A 21,190-nucleotide genomic window follows, 5' to 3' on the forward strand; every position below is an offset into this window, starting at 1 on the left:
GTGGGCTAAACTGCAGCACTTGCACAAAGTAATCCATCGTCTGTGCAGTCTCCCTCTTACAACCAATGAAACTGTTGCACGCAAATTTGCTGTAAAGTGAAGGTGGTGATTGATTGAGTTACCTCTGATATCACAACGGTCTAGGACTCTTGGCTTTGCATGGACACATTATTATAGCTGAAAACCTGTGTGTAGGGGCCGGGAGGCATGGTCTCCCTTGGAGATTGATGGCAAGGGAGGGCCAAACCCCCTCTGGGGGACGGAACCCAGAAGTTCACCCCCACCTGACTGGAAGTGGAGAGGTGGGACCAGAAGAGGAAGTATAAAGGGTGGGCCTTCCAGCTCAGTTGGGAGAAGGCAGCTGAGGAAGGACGACTCTCCCTTGGTGCTGGGGCCTGGGCCTGGGCCTGACCATTATCCTGAGAAGAGGCTGCCAGGGCTACCAACTGGCTGGGGCCCTGATGACCTGCCGGACCTGCCAAAGCTACCTGAACCCAGTGAACCAGAGGAGATCCCTGGGACTTGCGACCTGGAGGAGCTGCCTGAGCTGCCTACCCTCTGCGAACCCGAGGAGGTACCTTGCCCTCGCAACCTGGAGGAGCTGCCCTCTACGGATGGCCCCAAGGAGCTGCTGGACCTACCGCTGATCAATGAGGCAAAAGGGCTTTGGAACCTCCCCCTGGCAGAGTACCCCGAGGAGCCTGAGGGTGACTCAGAGGACAAGTCACTCCAGGGAAAGCGGGGAAGGAAGGAGCCCAGGGAAGCCAGACATCCATCTGGCTGCATTATGGGCTATAGCCGAGTCAGCGGATTTCGGCTGGAGCCCCGCTGACCCCGTGACGTGACCATCATTGCCAGGGCCCTGGGCTGGGACGCAGTGGAGTCAGGTGGGCCTGTGTCCCTCTCCCCCCATTCCTACCCTGACCTTGGGGTGCTCGTCCCACCTAGTGCTAGAGACAAGTAGCTCTACCTGACTGCTCTGCCTGAGGGCCAGGGCTGTAAACTGTTTGTGTGCCCTGCCAAGGGCTATAGACTACTGGCCTTGTCTGCCCGCCCTGCCTAAGGGCCGGGCTTTAGACTATTTGCTGACCCTTCCTAGGGCTGCTGTCCATTTATCCCATTGGACCCCACCCCGCCGGAGAGCCTGGGCTGTTGACTTGCCTTACCGAGGGCTAGAGACTGCTCCCTTTTGCCTGCCCAGCCCTGCATAAAGGCCTGGGCGGAGAGCTGTTTGCTCACCCTGCAGAGGCTAGCAGCGTCCTACCTGGCTTCCCCGACTGCGGGTTCAGGCCCCAACCTACTGGATCGCCCTGCCTGAGGGTTGGCGGGGAGCCCAGGACAGTGGGATTGCCCAGCGGGCCAAAGAGGCCTGGAACCACTAACTTCCCCCCTTTTTGCTAGAACTCCCACAGGGCATATGGGCTGGGAGGCGTAGCCTCCCTTGGAGATTGACAGTGAGGGAGGGCTGCCACCACCCCCACCCATGCCAGAGAACATTTAAATTGTGTTACAATTAATGTAATTTGTTAAAATGGCTGAGAATTTAAAAATTGGATGGTAGCAGACCGTGAATCCCAGTGATGATGGAACCTGGTGATAGTCTAAACAAAAAGAGCTCTGAAACATGCTTGTTGCAATTTCCATCACATCACGCTGATTCAACAGCCATTCTAATCTTCAGACTGACAGAGTGACAATCCTAAAATCTTATTATATAGATAGATAATAGGCAATACATAATCCTATAAAAGTTCTCAAAAAAAATCCTCTGAGGTTACAATTGGTTCAAGAGAATATCAAAATAAGAGGAAAATCCTGCCAACAATTATTCCCATGTACATAGTTAACCTTGCATGGATTCCCACTGAACTAATGGAGTATGCATGCATGTGAGTGTAATTATTTGCAGGACTGGACCCTAAAGTTGCATTATATATGTTTGCCTTAAACAGAGTCTTGTTACCTGTTTATCCCCTTCATCTGCTTTTTTGAAGGAATTTTTTTCCAAGGCTGCATGTGGAATCTGAAATTTAACTCCATGTATTTCTGCTGCATTTCCATATCTTATTTCAATGTCATTTTTCATTGCCATAAACCGAGGAAGAGGTAATTCTTCATTAACAGAAAGAAAGAGAAGTTCAAATGAGACTACAGTGTATTAAAATTCTCTGAAGCAGTATCACAGTGGAAAACTAATGAAAAGTTAAACTATAAACTAAGAAATAGCACAAAGAATTACCAAAAAAAACCGCCTATAGAACCCCTGGAATTTTTTTATGTTTTAATAGCAAATATTATGATTATTCAAAGTTGTATTCACTAGACTTGTACATTCTTTATCACTGTCGAGAGAGAGAGGCCTCATTTGCAGTATGAAGCCAAGTCTCAAATTCATTTCTAGTCTTACCCCTAGCCAACAGCATTACATATGTTGTTCATTGTTGTCTACAAGAAAAATAATTTCCAGAAGAAACTATGGGTGCAATCAATTTATTAGGGCAAGATCATTGTGTCCTCCATGCTGTCTCTAGAACAGAAAAAAGCACTGAGTTAAAGAGACCAATTCAAAGCCCAGTAAGACTGTGCTGTAAGAAATGCTACCATCTGCCATAGCTCAGAAAAACTGAAGAGTGACACTTATAACCTCATGCATTATCCAAAAATCCAATATTATTCTGAGGAGATTTATTTTATTGTTGCAGATTTCTCCACATAGTAAGTTATAAGATTAATACAACAAAACAAACAGAATAAAGGTTCCTGGAAGCAAATAAAACACTACACATCTTTATAATTTATACATACAGCAGTTGCTAATAACAAGAGAAATCAATCTACTTTACTCATCCATACTGTACTGCCCTCATGTGTTTCTGAGGACAATGTCGTTAGTGCTTTTGAAGCCTGCAAACATTTCAGCAAGTGAGATATCAATCCAAAGACTGAAAAGACCCTTGTTCATTCAAATCTATGCAGTATTTCCAGCTGCTGTGTTTGTGAAACATACACATTGACTCTCACTTGATTCAGATTGATAAAGTAGTCAGTTTCTCCTCAAATTAACCTTAGCGTCCTAAAAAGACTGTCTTAAAAAAATGCTTAGGATAGATGGAGCCAGCATCTGACCCAAAGTCCCCAAAATTTTTCTATTTGCTGTAGAACCTCAAAGTTTCGAACACCTTGGGAATAGAGGTTGTTCGTAACTCTGAACAAAACATTATGGTCGTTCTTTCAAAAGTTTACAGCTGAACATTGACTTAATACAGCTTCGAAACAATATTATACAAAAGAAAAATGCCGCTTTCCCTTTATATTTATAGTAGTTTACATTTAACACAGTACTGTACTGTAGCTGCTTTTTTTTTCTCTGAGGCTGCCTGATTGTGTACTTCTGGTTCCAAATGAGGTGTGTGGTTGACTGGTCAGTTTGTAACTCTGGTGCTCGTAACTCTGAGATTCTACTGTAATAACGTCCTCTTGACAGATTTATGGTTTACTTGTCGATGGGTTTTTGTTTTTTTTGTTTTTTTGTTTTTTTGTTTTTTTGGGGGGGGGGGGGAGGTTGGTTGGCTGTTTGTTTGTTTGTTCTTTTTTTAAATACAACTCTTCAAAATAAATGCAGAAGCAATGTGAAAATCCCAGCTTGATGATCAAACAACATATTTAGGGGCCTATCCTTAGAAGTGTTTCAAACAAGATTCTTGACAATTTAATTTTCACTCCCCTGCTGGCTCAAATGATGCAATAATAAAAATAGCAAGGAGAATAGGGTCCAACATGCATACATACATCAGCAGTCTCAACAAACACAGTGGTCTGGATTTATTGGTGGAAGATCACAAAGGCTAGGAACCGGGATCTCTTTCAAACACAGTTTTGAAGGTATAATGGCAAATTAAAACACACACACACACACACACACACACAAACACACACACACACACACATACCCCCATCATGGGGGTAGTTTTAAAAAATGAAAGTTTAATTTGGAAGTAAAAGGGCCCAAAATTTGATGCCCTTATTTGTGATCCTGCTACAAAACATATTTACAGTACGGTTTTCAAATGTGGCACGACCATGTTGAATGCTTCCCAGTCTCAGGCTTATTTCTTATTACCTGTAGTTCTTAATTAATAATTCCTTGATTCTGATTGACACCCAAGTGAATTCCTTTCAAGGATTTCAAGTATAAGATTTCAGTCAAATAGAAGGATCAAGAATGACAAAATGGCACAAGATAGCTATAGAAGTGAGAACTTGGAATTCCTCTTCTACCTGAAGCTGTTTACATTTTAACACTAAAATCAATTGCTTCCTGAAGTTGCCTTTGGTTGAATCCCTGGTTAGTGGGAGTTTAGCAAAAGCTGTGCTAAACTGGATTGTCACTACATAGTTTCTATGTCAAATTGACATAATTGGCCCCGCAGAGAATCAGAATTTGAGATGCCCACTTTGAAGTTTAAATCCTTTGCTCCTGGGCTGGCAGTGCAGGTGGCACCATGTAAGAAACATCTACTTACTTCCATTGATTAGCTATTAGGATCTCACCAGTAAAAATGTTCTTCCATCCCATCCACTTGGGATTTAAATTTTTTTTTTTTTTAAATATCTTTTCTGTAAAGAGGGTGTACTTAACATGAATTTACAATGACAAGTTGTGTGACAGAAGTTGGTCAATAAAAGATACTACCTCACCCATCTTGTCTCTCTAATATCCGGGGACTGGCACGGCTACAACCACACTGCATACAAGAATTTACAATGGAATCCGAACAGCAAATATGTTTTGAAATCGTCTCTAAGGTACATACTAACATCTACTGACACAGGGAGTGATTTTGCTATCTATACCCATTTATTTCAACAGGTCTACTTGCAAAGAAAGGCCCCAATTTGGCAAGTTGTTCTGCACAGACAGACTCCTGACCTCCCAAGGAGCCCCAACTTCAATAGGGCTCCATGCAGTTGCAGGGCTCAGCCTGAGCAGAACTTTTAAGACTCAGGTATCACGCAGCATGAGTGAGGGTGGCGAAAATAGACCCACAACGATGACAGGCAATTGTCCTGTTATTTTTATTATACTTTTATAGATGCAGAAGCAATTTTGCACATAGTAACCCAAGAATTCATTATAATTTTCTACTCATAATTTATGCATTATAAAACTAGCTTCATCTCTTCCCCTTCTCCCCCTAAAAAAAAAAAAGAAAGAAATAAAAATAGGATTTTGCTTTACAGACAGGTTGGAAGAAAAACTAAATGAAGCAAATAATGTACAATGAATGTTAAAGAAATTAAAGAACAAACTTGTAGCACACTAAGTAACAGGCTACTTACCACTCTTAATGCTCTCTATCCGTACTGGAAGGCCAGACTGCGCTGCAGCAATTAGTTTCAAAGCAACATAAAACTGAGCTGGACCAAAATAACCCACACGTTTTGCACCACAAAGTTCTGTGATCTAAAAGAGAAGAAAAACACACTTTGTAAAATACTTCTCGCTCTTTCGTTTTAGGAAATTTGCACTGAATACTGAAGCCAGAGAAGTCTTCTACAACTAAAAGCTCACGTCTATTTGCAGTTTTTTATGACAAGTGAGCATTCCGGTTCAGGTCACTCTGTAGACCTAAGCACCCCTGAATTTAAAATAGATAAGTAGTTATTTTTATTACTCCTTCCAAAAACACTGCAGTGTTTTACAGCACTGCTGCTATAAAATAGTTAACATGTTTCTACCCAAGAATTGACTGCATTTCAATGGCAGATGAAATGATCCCTGTGAGCATACTGTCTATTAAAACTCTTTGTGCTGAAGGCTGCACTATAAATAGGAGGTATTAATTATCACTATATCTGTTACAATAATTCAGATATCTACTATGACTACACAATACAAACAATAAATACCCCAAAACTATTTAAGCAAAACATTTTTCTTGTGAAAAATTAGTAAGGCTTGAAATTAAACTCACACACACACACACACACACACACACACACACTCTCTCTCTCTCTCTCTCTCTCTCTCTCTCTCTCTCAGACCTCAAAAATCTTGTCCACGGAGAAGACAAACATTTTTTCTCATTCGGTTCACGTAACCTTCAGCTAAATAAACATTCTCTACTGACAGGTTTGAAATGCAGACTACTATTCTCCCAAAACTGAGGATATGTCTATACGGGGAGGTTTCCACCCCCACAGTAGAGAGTCTCAGAGCCTGGGACTCAGGCTCGCCCTGTGGGCATAAGCATAGCAGTGTGGATGTTTGGACTAGAACCCGGGACCTGAGACCCTCCCCTCTTGCAGAGAGTTTTAGAGCTGAGGCTGAAGCTGGAGCATCTACACTGCTGTGTTCAGCCTCACAGCACAAGCCCAAGTCAGTTGAAGCAGGCTCTGAGACTCACTGCTGTGGGGGTTTTTTTGCTGTGTAGATGTAACCTGAAATTTAGAAAAGCTCCCAAAACAGACTTCAGTCAAAACAACGAGAGTTCTGTGGCACTTTAAAGACTAAAGACTAAAGAGCCACAGAACTCTCGTTGTTTTTGCTGTATAAAGACTAACACGGCTACCCCTCTGGAACAAGACTTCAGTCAGATCTTCAGGTTAGAATGAAACCACTTTCCCCTGGGGTGAAGAGGGAAGCCTCAACTTATTTGATAAACTAACCAATGATTCGCTTCTCCCAATCCTGCTGAAGTTTTACCATCTGTGCACAGAAAGGAGACAGAGCCTGGCCTATCACTCCATGGCTAAGCCTCACCTCTTGGGGAAACCACCAGAGTGGAGTATTCCCAAAGCAACAGCAACAAGGGACAATTTGTTTTGCTAGATTTCACCAGTACTAAGTCATTTATGCCATTTATAATTAGTTTTCCTAATTTATTTTAATTACTAGAGGATATAAGGGAAAATAGTTATTGAAGAGTGAATCCCTGGTCCTCTAATGATGGATCAAAATAGTAGATGTGAATAAGCAAAGGAAAATTATCGGTAAATAACATTTTCCACCCTAAGGGCTTCTCTACATGGTGGGAAAGTGCCTCAGATTTGTCACCTAAAGAAAATGGCTCAGATGTGGGAATCTCCCTCACATCCTCTGCAGTGAAGACCAATGCAAATAATTCATTTAGCTTTTCTGCAATGGCCGTGTCTTCCCTGAGTGCTCCTTTAGCATCTCAACCATCCAGTGGCCCCACTGATTATTTGACAGGCTTCCTGCTTCTGATGAACTTTAAAGCAATTTTTGCTGTTAGTTTTTGGGTCTTTTCCTAGTTGCTCTTCAAATTCTTTTTAGGCCTGCCTAATTATACTTTTACATTTGACTTGCCAGAGTGTAATGTTCCTATAAATAAAACTAGAAGTTAGCTTGACCTCAGTAGTATGCAAAATGTTGGAAAACATTTTGAAAGAGAAAGTAATAAAGGACATTGAGGTTAACAGTAATTGGGACAAAATACAACATGGCTTTACAAAAGGTAGATTGTGCCAGACAAACCTGATCCCCTTTTTTTAGGAGATAACAGATTTTTTAGACAAAGGGAAAGCAACGGATCTAATTTACCTAGATTTCAGTAAGGCATTTGATACGGTTCCACATGGGGAATTATTAAATTTGAAAAGATGGGGATCAATATGAAAATTGGAAGGTGGATAAAGAACTGGTTAAAGGGGAGACTACAATGGGTCATACTGAAAGAGGAACTGTCAGACTGGAGGATGGTTACTAGTGGAGTTCTTCAGGGATTGGTCTTGGGACCAATCTTATTTAACCTTTTTATTACTGGCTTTGGCACAAAAAGTGGGTGGATGACACAAAGTTGGGAGATATTGCTAAAACAGAGAAAGATCAGGATATCACACAACAAGATCTGGATGACCTTGTAAACTGGAGTAATAGAAATAGGATGCAATTTAATAGTGGAGAGTGCAAAGTCATATACTTAATAACTAATAACAAGAACTTTTGCTATAAGCTGGAGATGCATCAGTTGGAAGTGACAGAGGAGGAGAAGGACCTGGGCATATTGGTTGATCACAGGATGACTATGAGCCACCAATGTGATGTGGCCATGAAAAAAAGCTAACGCAGTCCTAGGATGCATCAGGCAAGGTATTTCCAGATAGAGAGGTGTTAGTACTGTTATACAAGGTGATGGTGAGACCTCATCTGGAATACTATGTGCAGTTCTGGTCTCCCATGTTTAAGAAATATGAATTCGAACTGAAACAGGTGCAGAGAAGGGCTACTAGGATGATCCGAGGAATGGAAAACCTGCCTTATGAGAGGAAACTCAAAGAGCTTGGCTTTTTGTTTAGCCTAACTAAAAGGCGGCTGAGGGACATATAATTGTTCTCTATAAATACATCAGAGGGATAAATATCAGGGAAGGATATGAATTATTTAAGTTCAGCACCAATGTGGACACAAGAAAACAAGGTTACTTACCAGTAACTGATGTTCTTCGAGATGTGCGTCAGGCTAGCTATCCTCACCCCATAGGTGCAGGCCACCCTGTGACCTATCAGCTATTGGCAACATTCGGCTGTTGTCATAGGGCATTTGTGCATGTGGCCCATCCTGAGGGATTCTGTCCCACAGCACGGGTGGGGCAAGAAGGTCTGGTCCGGGAAGCAACTGGTCACACCAATGCCTTCCGTAGGCTGCACCTGAGTTAACGTGAACTTTGTGTGTTTACCAGCAGGACCCGCCAGCCGCAAGAGACATCTGACCAGCTCACACTGCTCTGGGCTTAGGACCTGGGCCTGCCTGGGCAGATCATGCACCCTCAAGCACGCAGGTACCACTGCCAGGCCTTCAGTAAACACCGTTGGCCAAGTAACAGACCGTGGGGTATGCCGTAAAGCGTTAGAGGGAGTCAACCCCTACGAAGTGAAGAAACCTTTGAGGATGTGCGTCCCTGACATCCAGGGCGGCATACCGGGCTCCTGCTTCCACTACTGGAGCTGGAGGGACCATGCAACACTTGAGCCCTTGTTCGGTATTTGTGAGAAGACATGGGTCTGCCACCGTCCTCAAATCCCCCTTTTTTTTTGGGGGGGGGGGGGGAGGAGGAGGAGGAGGAGGAGGAAGTACCTCGAGTAGGACCTCTTCTGCTGCTCCTGGCTGAGGCGGCCTGAACCTCTTGGATGTGGAGTTGCCATTGAGAGGGAGAAAGGAGGTGGCGTTGAGGGGCCCGTGGGAGGAGACAACCGGAGGCCCTAGCTCACTGAACTATCTCAAGGACCCAGTGGTCTGAAGGCCTTCTGGCTTACCCAAGCCTGAAGGAGGGTATAGGCTAGGGCACTGCCCTTGCATTCACCAGCAGAAGGGGCCTTTTCCAATTGCCCTATTGCCAAGAGGACTCTTACTGAGGGCCTAAGGAGCCAGTCAGGGCAGATGGTGTCTCCTAGACCCTCTGACGCTGTTCCATTGCCCGTAGGTCGCGAGATAGCCGTGGCTGGCACCTCTTCTGCTGCTGTCCCTGGAGACCTGCCTGACACCTGAAGATCTATGGCGCATAGCGGCCCAGGGAACAGAGCATGGTCTAGGAGTCCCTGAGACCATGCAGCTTCGCCTCTATCCGAACCGAAGAGAAGGCTGACCCATCCACGGAAGGGCCCTGGATGGGCTGCTGGACCCTTTCGGGATAGCCCGGGATTGTAGCCACTAACCTCTGAGCACGCCGATGGCAGGGGGAATGGAACCGCCCACCGAATCAGCAGCAACTGAGGGTGCCAGGAGAGCTGCTCTAGCTCCCATGGTACCCTCTTCTGCAATGGCATACAGGTTCAGCACCTGCTGACGGGCAAGGCCTCAGCAAAGCGACTCACTGAGCCCCCCAAGGGCTCACCTTCCACTTGCTGGTAGTGCTATTGAATAAAGTTTTCTCCAAACAAGTCTGGCTTGCGGTTGCCCTTGTTCTCTGGAGTAGAGCCTGTCTGCCCTGCCTATCCCTGTGGTTGGTGGCAACCATCAGCAGGGACCCGGGGCGGGGTGGTGAACAGTATTCAAACCCCTTGGCTGGGGGTAATACTTTTCTCGGCTCATTTAGGCATGAGGCTACAGAGGAGGGGGTTTTCCACAAGACCCTCACTATGTTGAGCCCCCCTCAGTAGGCCAGGAAGGCTACCACCGTGTGGAGCCCCTCGTTGTTTGACGGCCCTTTTGCTCCTTCGCCTCCAGTCCCCAAGTGGAGGCCACCTCTTCAGCAGTTCTCGGTGTGCCTTAGAATCAACCAGGGCTTGGGAACATGCTTCATCTGGCGGGGAGGAGTGGGCGGGGCTCTGTAGGCCGCAGCCCTTCTTCCTGCTGACAGGCGGTCCCCACAGAAGCCCCTGCCCGTGGGGCCGAGTCGTCGTCCGAGGGCACATGGTGGCCCTTTCCTTGTACTTGAGGCACTGACTGCATCCCTCTGGGGTTGACGGACCGTGATCCGTCCCCCCCGGGAAAACCCCTAGGCCCCCAAACAGCCATTGGGGTGACCATTGCCTCTGAGGCCATCCACCTGGGACTCTGGCACCTTTCGTTGACAGTTGCTCCTCCAGGTACTGAATCCCCAAAGTGACACTGACCAGCATCCCCAAAGTGACAGACCACTGCTGCGGCTGCCCAAAAGCCTCTTACTATGTGGTACAGTCGCTCCAGAGAGCGACCCCTCGGCGACAACGACCTTGACTACCAGGTTCGTCGTGGGTGCCGCGGCCAGAGCAGGCATACGGACAATGCTCCAGCAAGCTGGACTGACCCGAGCATCATCCCTGCATCGAGGACTTTTTGCACCATGCATGTGTCTTAGCGCTGAGTTAAGCTCCAGCAACCAACTCTGCCTGGCCTCGGTGCAGGGCGAGCTCCTCGGTGCCCAGTCTGTCTCTGGCCACCGACTTTGGCATAGCCTCAGTACGGGGTGAAACCGCAGTGCCGAGGCTGTCTCCAGCATCCAGGCTTGCCTCGGTGCGGGGGGGCAAGCTCCTCGGTGCCAAGTCCATCTCCGGCATCCAGGGTTCAGCGTTGCCTCGGCACAGGGAGCAAACTCCTCGGTGCTGAGCCTCTCTCTGGCTACTGGGTTCTGCACCTCCCGGCGAACTCCTCAGTGCCGAGTCCATCTCCAGCATCCGGGTTCTGCACCGCCGGGAGAATTCCTCGGTACCAAGACTGTCTCCGGTGACTGGGATCAGCGCTGCGTCCTTGCGGGCAAACTCTTTGTTGCTGGAGCAGCGGGATGGACCTCACCCAGTGTCGGGGGGTTGAGACCGGTGTCAGGCGGGCGACTTCGCTCTCCGCCTCGATGCAGATCAGTCTGGCGACCGCAACCTAGGATGACTCCTAGGGGAGCGTTCCTGCTCTACCCTAGGAAACTGGTCTGCAGGAGATCTCCAAATCGGGGATCTCCTGAGCCATTCAGGGGGTCCCAACGCGGGCTTCTCCATAACACCAGCCCCTTCTCTCTCGTGGAGGCATGGACGGTGGTGGCGTATGCCAGGCCAACAAGGCTCTTGCCGCCCTTCGACCACCGAAGTGGACGGTACCGGTGGGTACCAAAGGGTTCCCACACTCCCCCAAGTCAGGGGAGGCTCCCTGGTTGGAGACGCTGGCTCTGGCAGCAGGTGTCCAGGATCTGACCTCAGGGCGGATCGGTGCTCCACCCTGTCTGCTCCCACGGTGCGGGGGAGTATCCATGCTCTGTCTTCGCAGGGTCGAGTTGGGTCGGTGCCAACAGTGCCCTCTGCACCCATGGCACACTGGATACCACAGCGAAGCAGATTGGCTCAGAGCCGGCTCAGGGGCTCCATGAGCCAGGCTTTCAGGCGGATTTTCCGGAGCTCTGAATGCCTTATTGATCTGTTCTCTTCTCATGAAGAGCTTCCCCCCCACGCTTCACGCAGTGGGGGTCAGCTAGCGGGAAAGACTTCCCGCCAAAAGCGCGCGGCTTGAAGCCATGACACATAGAGGGGATGGTATGATGGGATAGCCTTATTTGGCAATTGACTGATTTTTAACTACTAGTGGTGAATATGCCCAATGGCCTATGAAGGAATATTAGATGGGGTGGGTTCTGAGTTACTACAGAGAATTATTTCTGGGTGTCTGGCTGGTGAGTTTTGCCCACATGCTTAGGGTTTAGCTGATCACCATATTTGGGATCAGGAAGGAATTTTCCCCCAGGGCAGATTGGCATAGGACCTGGGGGGTTTTCGCCCTCCTCTGCAGTGTGGGGCATGGGTCACTTGCTGGTGGATTCTCTGTACCTTGAAGTCTTTAAATCATTATTTGAGGACTTCAGTAACTCAGTCTTAGGTTAAGGGTCTATTACAGGAGTGGGTGGGTGAAGTTCTGTGTCCTGCGTTGTGCAGGAGATCAGTCTAGATGATCATAATGGTCCCTTATGACCTTAGTCTATGAGTCTATGAATAAATTTATTAACAAAGAACAATATTTAAGTGATAATAATAAAGAACAGAAGATACTGGTATGTTTACAAGTAAAACAAAACAAAACATGCTTTCTAGTGACTAAAACTTAACTTCAGCAAGTTACAATCCTTTCCTACGCATGCCACCTAGGCCATGTCTACACTACAAAGTTAAGTTGACTTAAGTTAGGTCAACGTTCATCCACCACAGTAATTAAACCACTATTGCACATCCACACAACGCTCCTTGTGATGGTGGAGCGCGTCCATAGTAGATACCCTTGCATCAACAGAGAGAGCAGTGCACCGTGGATAACTATATCACTGTGCAACTCACCACCATCTGCTGCTGGATGTTCTCAGAAGGATTCTCAGTGCCTCCTGGGGGTGGACTCAACATCCCATGATGCAGTTTTCTCCGTACCATCATTCCATGTTTTGCGCCACTTTTCAGCAGACCTGTAAACTGTGCACCCACCATCTCTGTCTGAAAGCATGGATCCTGGACTGCTCTCCAGTATTGTGATGAGCGTTATGAACCCAATGTGGCTGATCCTGCAGTATTTGATGAACTGCAAATCTGATGATGATACCATGTTGTCTGCCCTGCTGTGCGCCATGGACTGAAACAATTCAAGATTGCTGTTGGCATTCACAGAGCAGCTGCACATGGTGGACTGTCAGTTCTGGATGTAAGAAACAAGCACTGAGTGGTGGGATTGCATCACTATGCAGGTATGGGATGATGAGCAGTGGCTGCAGAACTTTCGGATTTGCAAAGCCACCTTCCTAGAATCGTGTGACCCTACCCTCTGGTGCAAGGACACCAAAATGAGAGCTGATGGTAGAGAAGCGAGTGGCTTTAACTAGGTCACTTAAGCGCTACACCTCTCATCGAGGTGGTTTTATTACATAGGTGTAGCAAGAGAGATAAATCAGCGGGAGGAGCATATGTATACCTCCACAGCTACCTTATGTCAACTTAACTTTGTAATGTAGACAAGCCAGTATAGTCAGTTCCAGCTACTCTTAGTTTTCAGGCCAAGGGGACCCACTTTTCATGAGCTCAAAGGGTGTTGCTCCTGCTTCATCCCCTAGTTGATGGATGCCAAAATGGCTGTCTGTTTCGGCTTATAATTTCCCAAAGTCTACTGTCCCTGTTTCAAGAACCAGGAAGGCTTCCTGGGGGTGAAGGCTCCATCCCCTGTCGTGATCATTAAGTGGTCTTCTCCACTGCTCATTTAGCTTGATGGCCTTTTTTACTTTGTAGGTAGATGTATCTTTCTTCATCCTCAATTGTTACCTGGCTCAATTTACATTGGACTCACAAGAAAACAGGCAAAACAACATTCCTTTGTCTAAGACAGGATGGGTTTATGCACTGCCTGCAAAACAGCTTTTAAGAACATATTCCATTTCTTTATACACTACCATACATACAATATGCAATAATGTTAATGACCAGCATGTTACCAGTCTGCATAGGCTATTTTACATGACCCTTTTATAGACAGATTACGACAACGTGTTGAGGCAATGTGCGTCAGGCCTGATGTGGGTTATGGTATGGTGTGCCCTCTGCCTGTTGGCACTGAGAACATAAGAACAGCCATAGTGGGTCAGACCAATGGTCCATCTAGACCAGTATCCTGTCTTCTGACAGTGCCAGGTTCTTCAGAGGGAATGAACAAAACAAGCAATCATCAAGTGACCCATCCCTTGAGCTAGAACTTGATTGCTAGCGAACTAAAGGAGGGGTAATATAATTAATGATAACCAACATGGGTTTATGGAAAATAGGTCCTATCAAAATTTACTTGATCTCTTTTTTGATGAGGTTACAAGTTTTGTTGATAAGGTAATAGTGCTGATGTAATATACTTAGATTTCTTTAGGGCTTCTGACTTGGTACTGTATGACATTTTGATTAAAAACTAGAGTAATATGAACATTACATGCATTAAACTGATTAAAAGTTGGCTATCTGATAGGTCTCAAAACATAACTGTAAACAAGGAATAATCATTAAGCAGATGTGTTTCCAATGGGATTCCGCAGGAATCTGTTCTTGGCCCTACTCTGTTTAATATTTTTATTCATAACCTGGAAGAAAATAAAATCATCCCTGACAAAGTTTGAAAATGATACAAAAATTGGAGGAGTGGTAAATAAGGAAGAGCACAGGTCACTGGTTCAGAGCGATCTGGATCTTTTGGTAAGCAGGGCGCAGCAAACAATACATAATACAGCTAAATGTAAATGTATACTTCTAGGAATAAAGAACATAAGTCATCCTTACAGGATGGGGGACTCTATCCTGGGAAGCAGCAGCTCTGAAAAAGGTTTGGGAGCTATGGGGGGGATAATCAGCTGACCATGAGCTCCCAGTGTGATGCTATGGCCAAAAGGGCTAATGCCCTTAATAAATATTGGATGTTTGTCTAAAAGCTACGCTCTAGGAATTATTCTGGGGAAATGGCGATTTAAGTTAAAACTAGTAAATTGGGGTACACTGCTCCTTTGGGGGCAGAGAATTTAGGATTTCTGAGAGTAGCCAGTGTCAGGGACTTGATATCACAAAGGAAGGATTCAAAAAGACTCAGGGACTGGGGTGCACCTAATGTTAACCAGCAAGGCAAAGACAGGGCTGGCATAACCCAGAGAGGAGTGCTTGAGTGACTAATGGGTTGGTGGTGTTAAGGAGCTAACACCTAGTCTCCCCGCGCAAGACTACCTCTTGCTAAAGGCAAGGGGGCAAAAAGATGACTCTCAGTCCTTAGTACCCAGAAAACTGTGACAGTAGGCAAGATTATTTTGTAGGCTGAAATGAGCTACAAACTGGACTCTTTAGCAGATAAGATGAAGAGCAATCTGAAACTATAATATAGAAAAGTATCTCATGAAAGGCTTGAAAAAAATCCTTCCCATTCCTGCTTTCATTCAAGTGAGGTTTAAAAGAAGATAATTCTATCCCTTTCCTGTTGTCAGAGCAACTGGAAATTAGTTTAGGTGGTTTTCAACAACATAGCAAGGAAAAGGCTGATGTTTTCAGCACTTGCATCGCTAAATAGACACACAAAAGTCCAATGAAAAAATTGTGGTTTTTTAAAATATAAAAATAATGGCAATTTTCCTTGCAAAATGATTTTAAAAGCTCCTTAGAAGAAAATTGCAATCCTCTGGAGATAGCTGAACATGGAAGGAATGTTTAAGTGGGAGCATGTTGGGAATAATTTTTCATAGTAGCAAGTTATTGGCCTTAGGATAATAAGCAAAAGTGGTCAAGAAGAGATGTATTCGCCAGTATTAGCCAGTACCATAGGTACCAAGTGATACATACAAACAAGAAAAGGCAGAAATTGAGCTTAAAATTCTGCTGTGTATAATCTGGTACAAATCAACAAGGTCCACAGTTCACTCAAACATTCATACAAAAGTTTGCTTACAAACATTATAAGAATGTATATTTCTTATACAATGGAACAACATGAATTCCACAGTGACAAACCTCTTGCATTTGTCCAAATTCAACCCTGGGGTAACTCCGGTATTTTCAATGGGGTTACACCAGATGAATTTGGCCTTACGAAAGTACACATTGTACATGAATCACATCATATTTTCTGTCACGCAGCCATGAAAAAAGAGGAAAAGAAAAAAAAATCTATGCACATACCTTTCCTATTATCCAAAAAGTATCAAAAGTTATTTAAAAAATTGAAATTTAACAACATTCAAATTAACAATGGTTTCACCAGAATCTCAAAGTTATTGTTTCTAAGAAAGGCCAGTTTGAATTATTGTTCTCAGTGCTAAAAGAAAAGCTTTCAATCTTGAGATGTTGGAACAAAAAGCTCATTCTTTTTTTATTTATTATCCACATTGTTCTGCTCTATCAGCTGACAGCAAGTGTTATTTTTGTAATTCCTCCTTGAAGACAACCCACATGAAGCAGTTTTTCCCAGCACCGTCTAAAATTGTTCCTGCTCTTCCTCATTCCCTCCAAACAAGCTTCCACTGTAATCTCCAAGAGCATTGACCTCTCAAACATCCCAGAGTGATTAGTTTAGATTGCAAGAATTTCAGCTCCAGGCACTGAACGAGAACCTAAAGATTGAGGTTTGTTTTCTAGAGGGAAAGCACTGGTGAAAGTGCAGATGCAGGTAGAATCAGAGATGTTTACTGAATTGCAGTGGGTTGACTGGCTGGGTGAGGAACTGATAAGAGAATCATCACCTGGACTTCAGAGAAGGTTTTCACTGGTTAAGCAAGTAGGAAGCTGTGGCGTCTACTGTTTTGCGCTACTCTGCTCATTTTGTTATCTCATACTCCCTCACCCAGCTTGTCTGTTTTGTCCACCTGCTATGTCCTGTCTGCCACCTACATCATAAACTTGCTGAAACAGGATTTCTCTTCCTTACTTTGCCTAGCACAAGGAGGCCCAGACTGAGATTCCTAGATGCTAGTGTAATACATATAATTAGTAAATCCCAACAGTTATTTTGTCTTCATGCTAGGTAGACTAACCCATTTAGAAAAGCATAGAGAATGAAAACATCCACTCGTTCTCAGGTCAAATTAACATCTTCTATCTTCCCCATCCATCTGAATACACCTTGGTGGGGGTGATTAACTTCAGTACAGGTTTGCTCTTGCCCAGGGGGCCATCAGATGAAAGAAAAAGAAATCAATTACTTTGGAAATCTTTAAATCAGTCCACATCGTTATCTTAAAAGGCTTTTTTGTGTGTGTGTGTGTGTGTGTGTGTGTGTGTGTGTGTGTGTGTGTGAGAGAGAGAGAGAGAGAGAGAGAGAGAGAGAGAGAGAGGTTATTAAGACTTCAGCAAGTTAATCAGCTGCCTTACGGGACCCACTGGAAGGATGAAGGTAAACAACCTTGAAAGCCTGGTTTTTCTGCTTCCATTTTTTGACTGAGGTTAACTGTATGGTATACAGCAGCACAGAACTGTGTGTATTGCTTTCTGTGCACAAGAGTATTCATTGCTCAAGTCATCTAAAAATGTCTAAAATTCAGGAATTACTTAATTTTATCAAGCATAGGTACTTCATTACAAAAGAGGGAGTGTGCAAGTTTCTTCCAGTTCAATCAACTGAGTATATGGATCATGTTGGACAGTTTCTGCCCTCCCCAGTATCACAGTTTATATAATTGCTTCTGAGCTGTAGAACTCCCACCAGTAAAAAGGCACTAGAAACCAGTCCCTTCATTAAGTCAAAACCAATCTCCTGCTAAAAGTGATCATAGCACTGGTGAGAATTTTTGCACAATATTCTCTAGTGCAGATATGACCTAGGAATGAAGGACATGTATAAACAGGGCTGCTTCATATACCCTTTCACCTTCATGTCTCAGGAAGAAAAGTGCCCCTCCACAATCCTATTTTATCCTGTTATGGCCAAATGGGTACCTTTTTATTTAAGAAAAAGTACAATGTTCAAGTAGTTTTGAACAGTGTAAAAGATGCTATTGCTGAATATTATTACAATGTCTGTGATTTAACATACCACAGAGAGGACAACACACATTTATAAAGGGTTTCAAGGATTTTTTTTTTAAAGAATATTTTAGAGAGAAACAGATCTGAAAGAAAAAGGAAATATTGTAATCAGTTTTTATAGATACAATCTCTGAACATAGCCAGAAAACTGTTAGCAATAAACAGACAGTGGAAAGATTCTTACAGCTGAGTAACAGAAAACAGACTGCAAAAATATTATAATAAGAAGTTACAAAGAATGGCAAGTTAGGATGTGTGGCCATCTGAGGATCTGTGTAAACATGGATTTCAAATCTGTGTAATCAAAGGATTTCAAATATTTTGAGGCAGGACTGGTTATGAACATTACATTGATTTACACTAATGAATTAATAACAAAAGAACTTGCAAGATTGCTATATTGCTACACTGTTATATTTAAAACTGTTATCCCAGAGCTATGGTGACGAAAGGAACCAGCCCTTCTCTGCTTAGCCATTAGTGTCTCATACAGGAGTACTGTACAAACAAATCCCTATTTTCCTTATCTGCATGTTTTGCTGAAGAGATGACTTGACCATCCAATGCGAACCATGTCTGAAAATTTAGATGGCCTTCACCCTGAAAGATATTCAAAAGTCTCAACACAAGCAACAGGAAATTGTTTTAATGAAAAGAGGCGTTCCACTCTTCCGATGGCTCCTAACGATTCAATCTGCTGATGCTTGATTTTACCTTTCCCTAAAAAAGGAAACCCAAGTATCTTCACTAAACTACAGTTTCTAACACGTGCTTTTAAGATTGTGTAATAAGTCCGTGTGGATGAAACAGAGGAAGCTGTAATATATTTCAAGACCTCCCTCCATTCTTTTTCTTCCTATTTGGTGAATGAATGATGCATCTGGCAAAAAATGTTAATCAATTTGGAATTTTCTAGATATTTCTGTCTGACATGAACTAGTTTGTATCAAATTTATACAATAACTATCCAGCTCAGTTCAACCTTTGCGGCTAAACACAGCATTCGTAGTGAGATTTTAATCCACAGCTATAGCTCATTAGACGGGGAATGCAGCAATAAAAAACATGTCAACATTTTTATTCTTAATTTAAAAGACATCCTACAAGGCTCTATTTGAACATTAACATCCTTTATAAATCTATTATTTTCTTATCCAATTAACAGCTTCATATTTTTTTCCAGAGTATCAGCTTACCTGCATTTGAATACTGAGACGTGTCAACCTCTGAAACAGTTATACATAAGGCCATCCTAATTTCATTATTTAGGTGCCTAGTCTAATTGAAATCAGTAGAACTATGTACGCAATCAAGACAAATGGGATTTAATCCACAATGTTGTTGTTTATGTCTTTCCCCACTTTTCCCTCTTAGGGCTAGTCTACACTAGAAGAGCTACATTGCATCAGTAGAGCTGCGCTGCTGTAGCGCATCTGATGAAGATGCTCTGTGCCGACGGGAAAGCATAATAAATCTATCTCCACAAGAGGCGGTAGCTGTGTTAGTGTGTAGCAAAGAGACATGACCTCCCTCGGACATTAACAGCAAGGAAGGGCCAGACGTCCTCTGCTGGGTGGAACCAGGAAAGCCATGCTTGCCACGCCGGAAGCAGAGGGGTGAGACAGGAACGGGAAGTACAAAAGGTGGGCCCTGCAGCTCAGTTGGGCTGGAGCTAGAGTGACCAGATGTCCTGATTTTATAGGGACAGTCCCAATATTCAGGGCTTTATCTTATATATAGACAACTATTATCCCCCACCCCCATTTTTTCAAATTTGCTATCTGGTCACCCTAGCTGGAGTCGCCAAGAGAGACAGACACTTCCAGACCACTACTGGAGCAGGAAGCTTATGCTGGCCCAAGGACTCACCAGAGCTGCCAGACACACCCAGCACTGAGGGACTGTTGGGATTGCCACGGCAGTGTACCCCAGGGAGATGGAGGATGACCCTGGGATTTAGGTACACTCCAAGGGATGGGAGGGGAAAGAAGCCCAGGGATAGCTGACTACAGTTCAGTTGTGCTCCTGCCTGAGCACCGGTCAGTGCGTTGCAGCTGGAGCCCCGCTGACCCAATGGTGGAATGCTCCATCACTGAGAGGGCCCCGAGTTGGGACCCGGTGGAGTTAGGTGGGCCTGGGTCCTGCTGCCACTCCACCCCTGGGGCGACAGACTCCCTCCAGTACGCCAGGAGGCCTGTGGTTGGGTGCTCACCCCTGCCTGAGCCCGTAGATTGGTTGGTGCCCTGCCCTGCTTGAGGGCATGGGCCCCTGAACTATTCACTGCTCTACCCCTATCTGAGGGTTGGAGTCCTAGAGACTGCTAACTCCCCCTTTTGCAGACCTCCATTCTAGGAGTTTGGAGCAAAGAGGCGTGGCCTCCCTCAGAGATTCCCGCTGACATAGCCTTGTCCACACAGACGCTTAGGTTGCTGTAACTTACATCCTCTGTTTGTGCAAATCAGTATCTCAGTAATAATATCAATTTCATGAACATTAGGATTCATATTTTAAAATATATTTCTTTTTAAAAAGTTGTTTCTTTAGATGCATTAAATATCAATCTAAATAGCTCTGCTCATTTGTTCTACTTTCAACATATCAATGAAAAATTGAAGAAAATGTCTACGCTGTCAATAGAACCAGAGACCCTGACTCTGCCTTATATCTGTGCCACTACACTATACTTAATTTCCAATATTCAATTGAAATTAAAAGAGGAGTTTTACGGAGGCAGAACATAATTATCCAAGATGGAATTTGGTCGGGTCTCTGAGGTCAGACAAACTCAAATATTCATCCACTTGTAAAAATCTAATTTTCTAGAGGTTGAACTGAAAAGAGGATATAAATCTTTCACTTAATGGAGATTTCTGCTTTAGCTCAAGTGCAAAAGCCAAGTGTTTGCAGCAGAGCAGAAGTTGGAGTGTTCTCTTTATCCCTATTGTATGCAGCCATGGATTGTTACATTAGTTCAGTAGGTTACAATATTAGCATCATGCAGACCAAACTGCAGATTGACAGTCAGCAGAACTGGTCAAAAAGTGTGGGGAAAAATTTATTAACTCTGATTAAATCTCAGTGAATCGGGCAAGGCACATGACATCAAATACACCCAAATCACATATAGTATCTCTTGATGGTACGCAGCAGTGGCACGATTTTCCTGCAACAGAAAGTGCAAATGTATAGGAGTCCTTTTCTGTCAGAGCCAACACACGCTTTGAAAATCACAACTGAAGGTGCAGCATATCGACTATAA

At 44.3% G+C, this 21,190-nt stretch overlaps 1 protein-coding gene across 5 annotated transcripts in view; it reads right to left on the reverse strand.

Annotated features, from left to right (window-relative positions):
• REPS2 (RALBP1 associated Eps domain containing 2) overlaps positions 1–21,190 on the reverse strand; it is a 138,805-nt gene that overhangs the window by 85,738 nt on the left and 31,877 nt on the right. For all 5 annotated transcript variants that reach the window (XM_067566094.1, XM_067566091.1, XM_067566093.1 and 2 more), the window contains exons 2-3: positions 5,341–5,464; positions 1,964–2,112 (exon numbers count right to left, since the gene is read on the reverse strand). In XM_067566094.1, coding sequence (XP_067422195.1) covers positions 1,964–2,112; positions 5,341–5,464 — 273 coding nt within the window. The remainder of the gene's footprint in view (positions 1–1,963; positions 2,113–5,340; positions 5,465–21,190) is intronic.

This window comes from Emydura macquarii, unplaced genomic scaffold (genome assembly GCF_026122565.2).
Source record: "Emydura macquarii macquarii isolate MOO-44397 ecotype Brisbane River unplaced genomic scaffold, CSIRO-AGI_Emac_v2 contig_2734, whole genome shotgun sequence".
NCBI lineage: Eukaryota > Metazoa > Chordata > Testudines > Chelidae > Emydura > Emydura macquarii.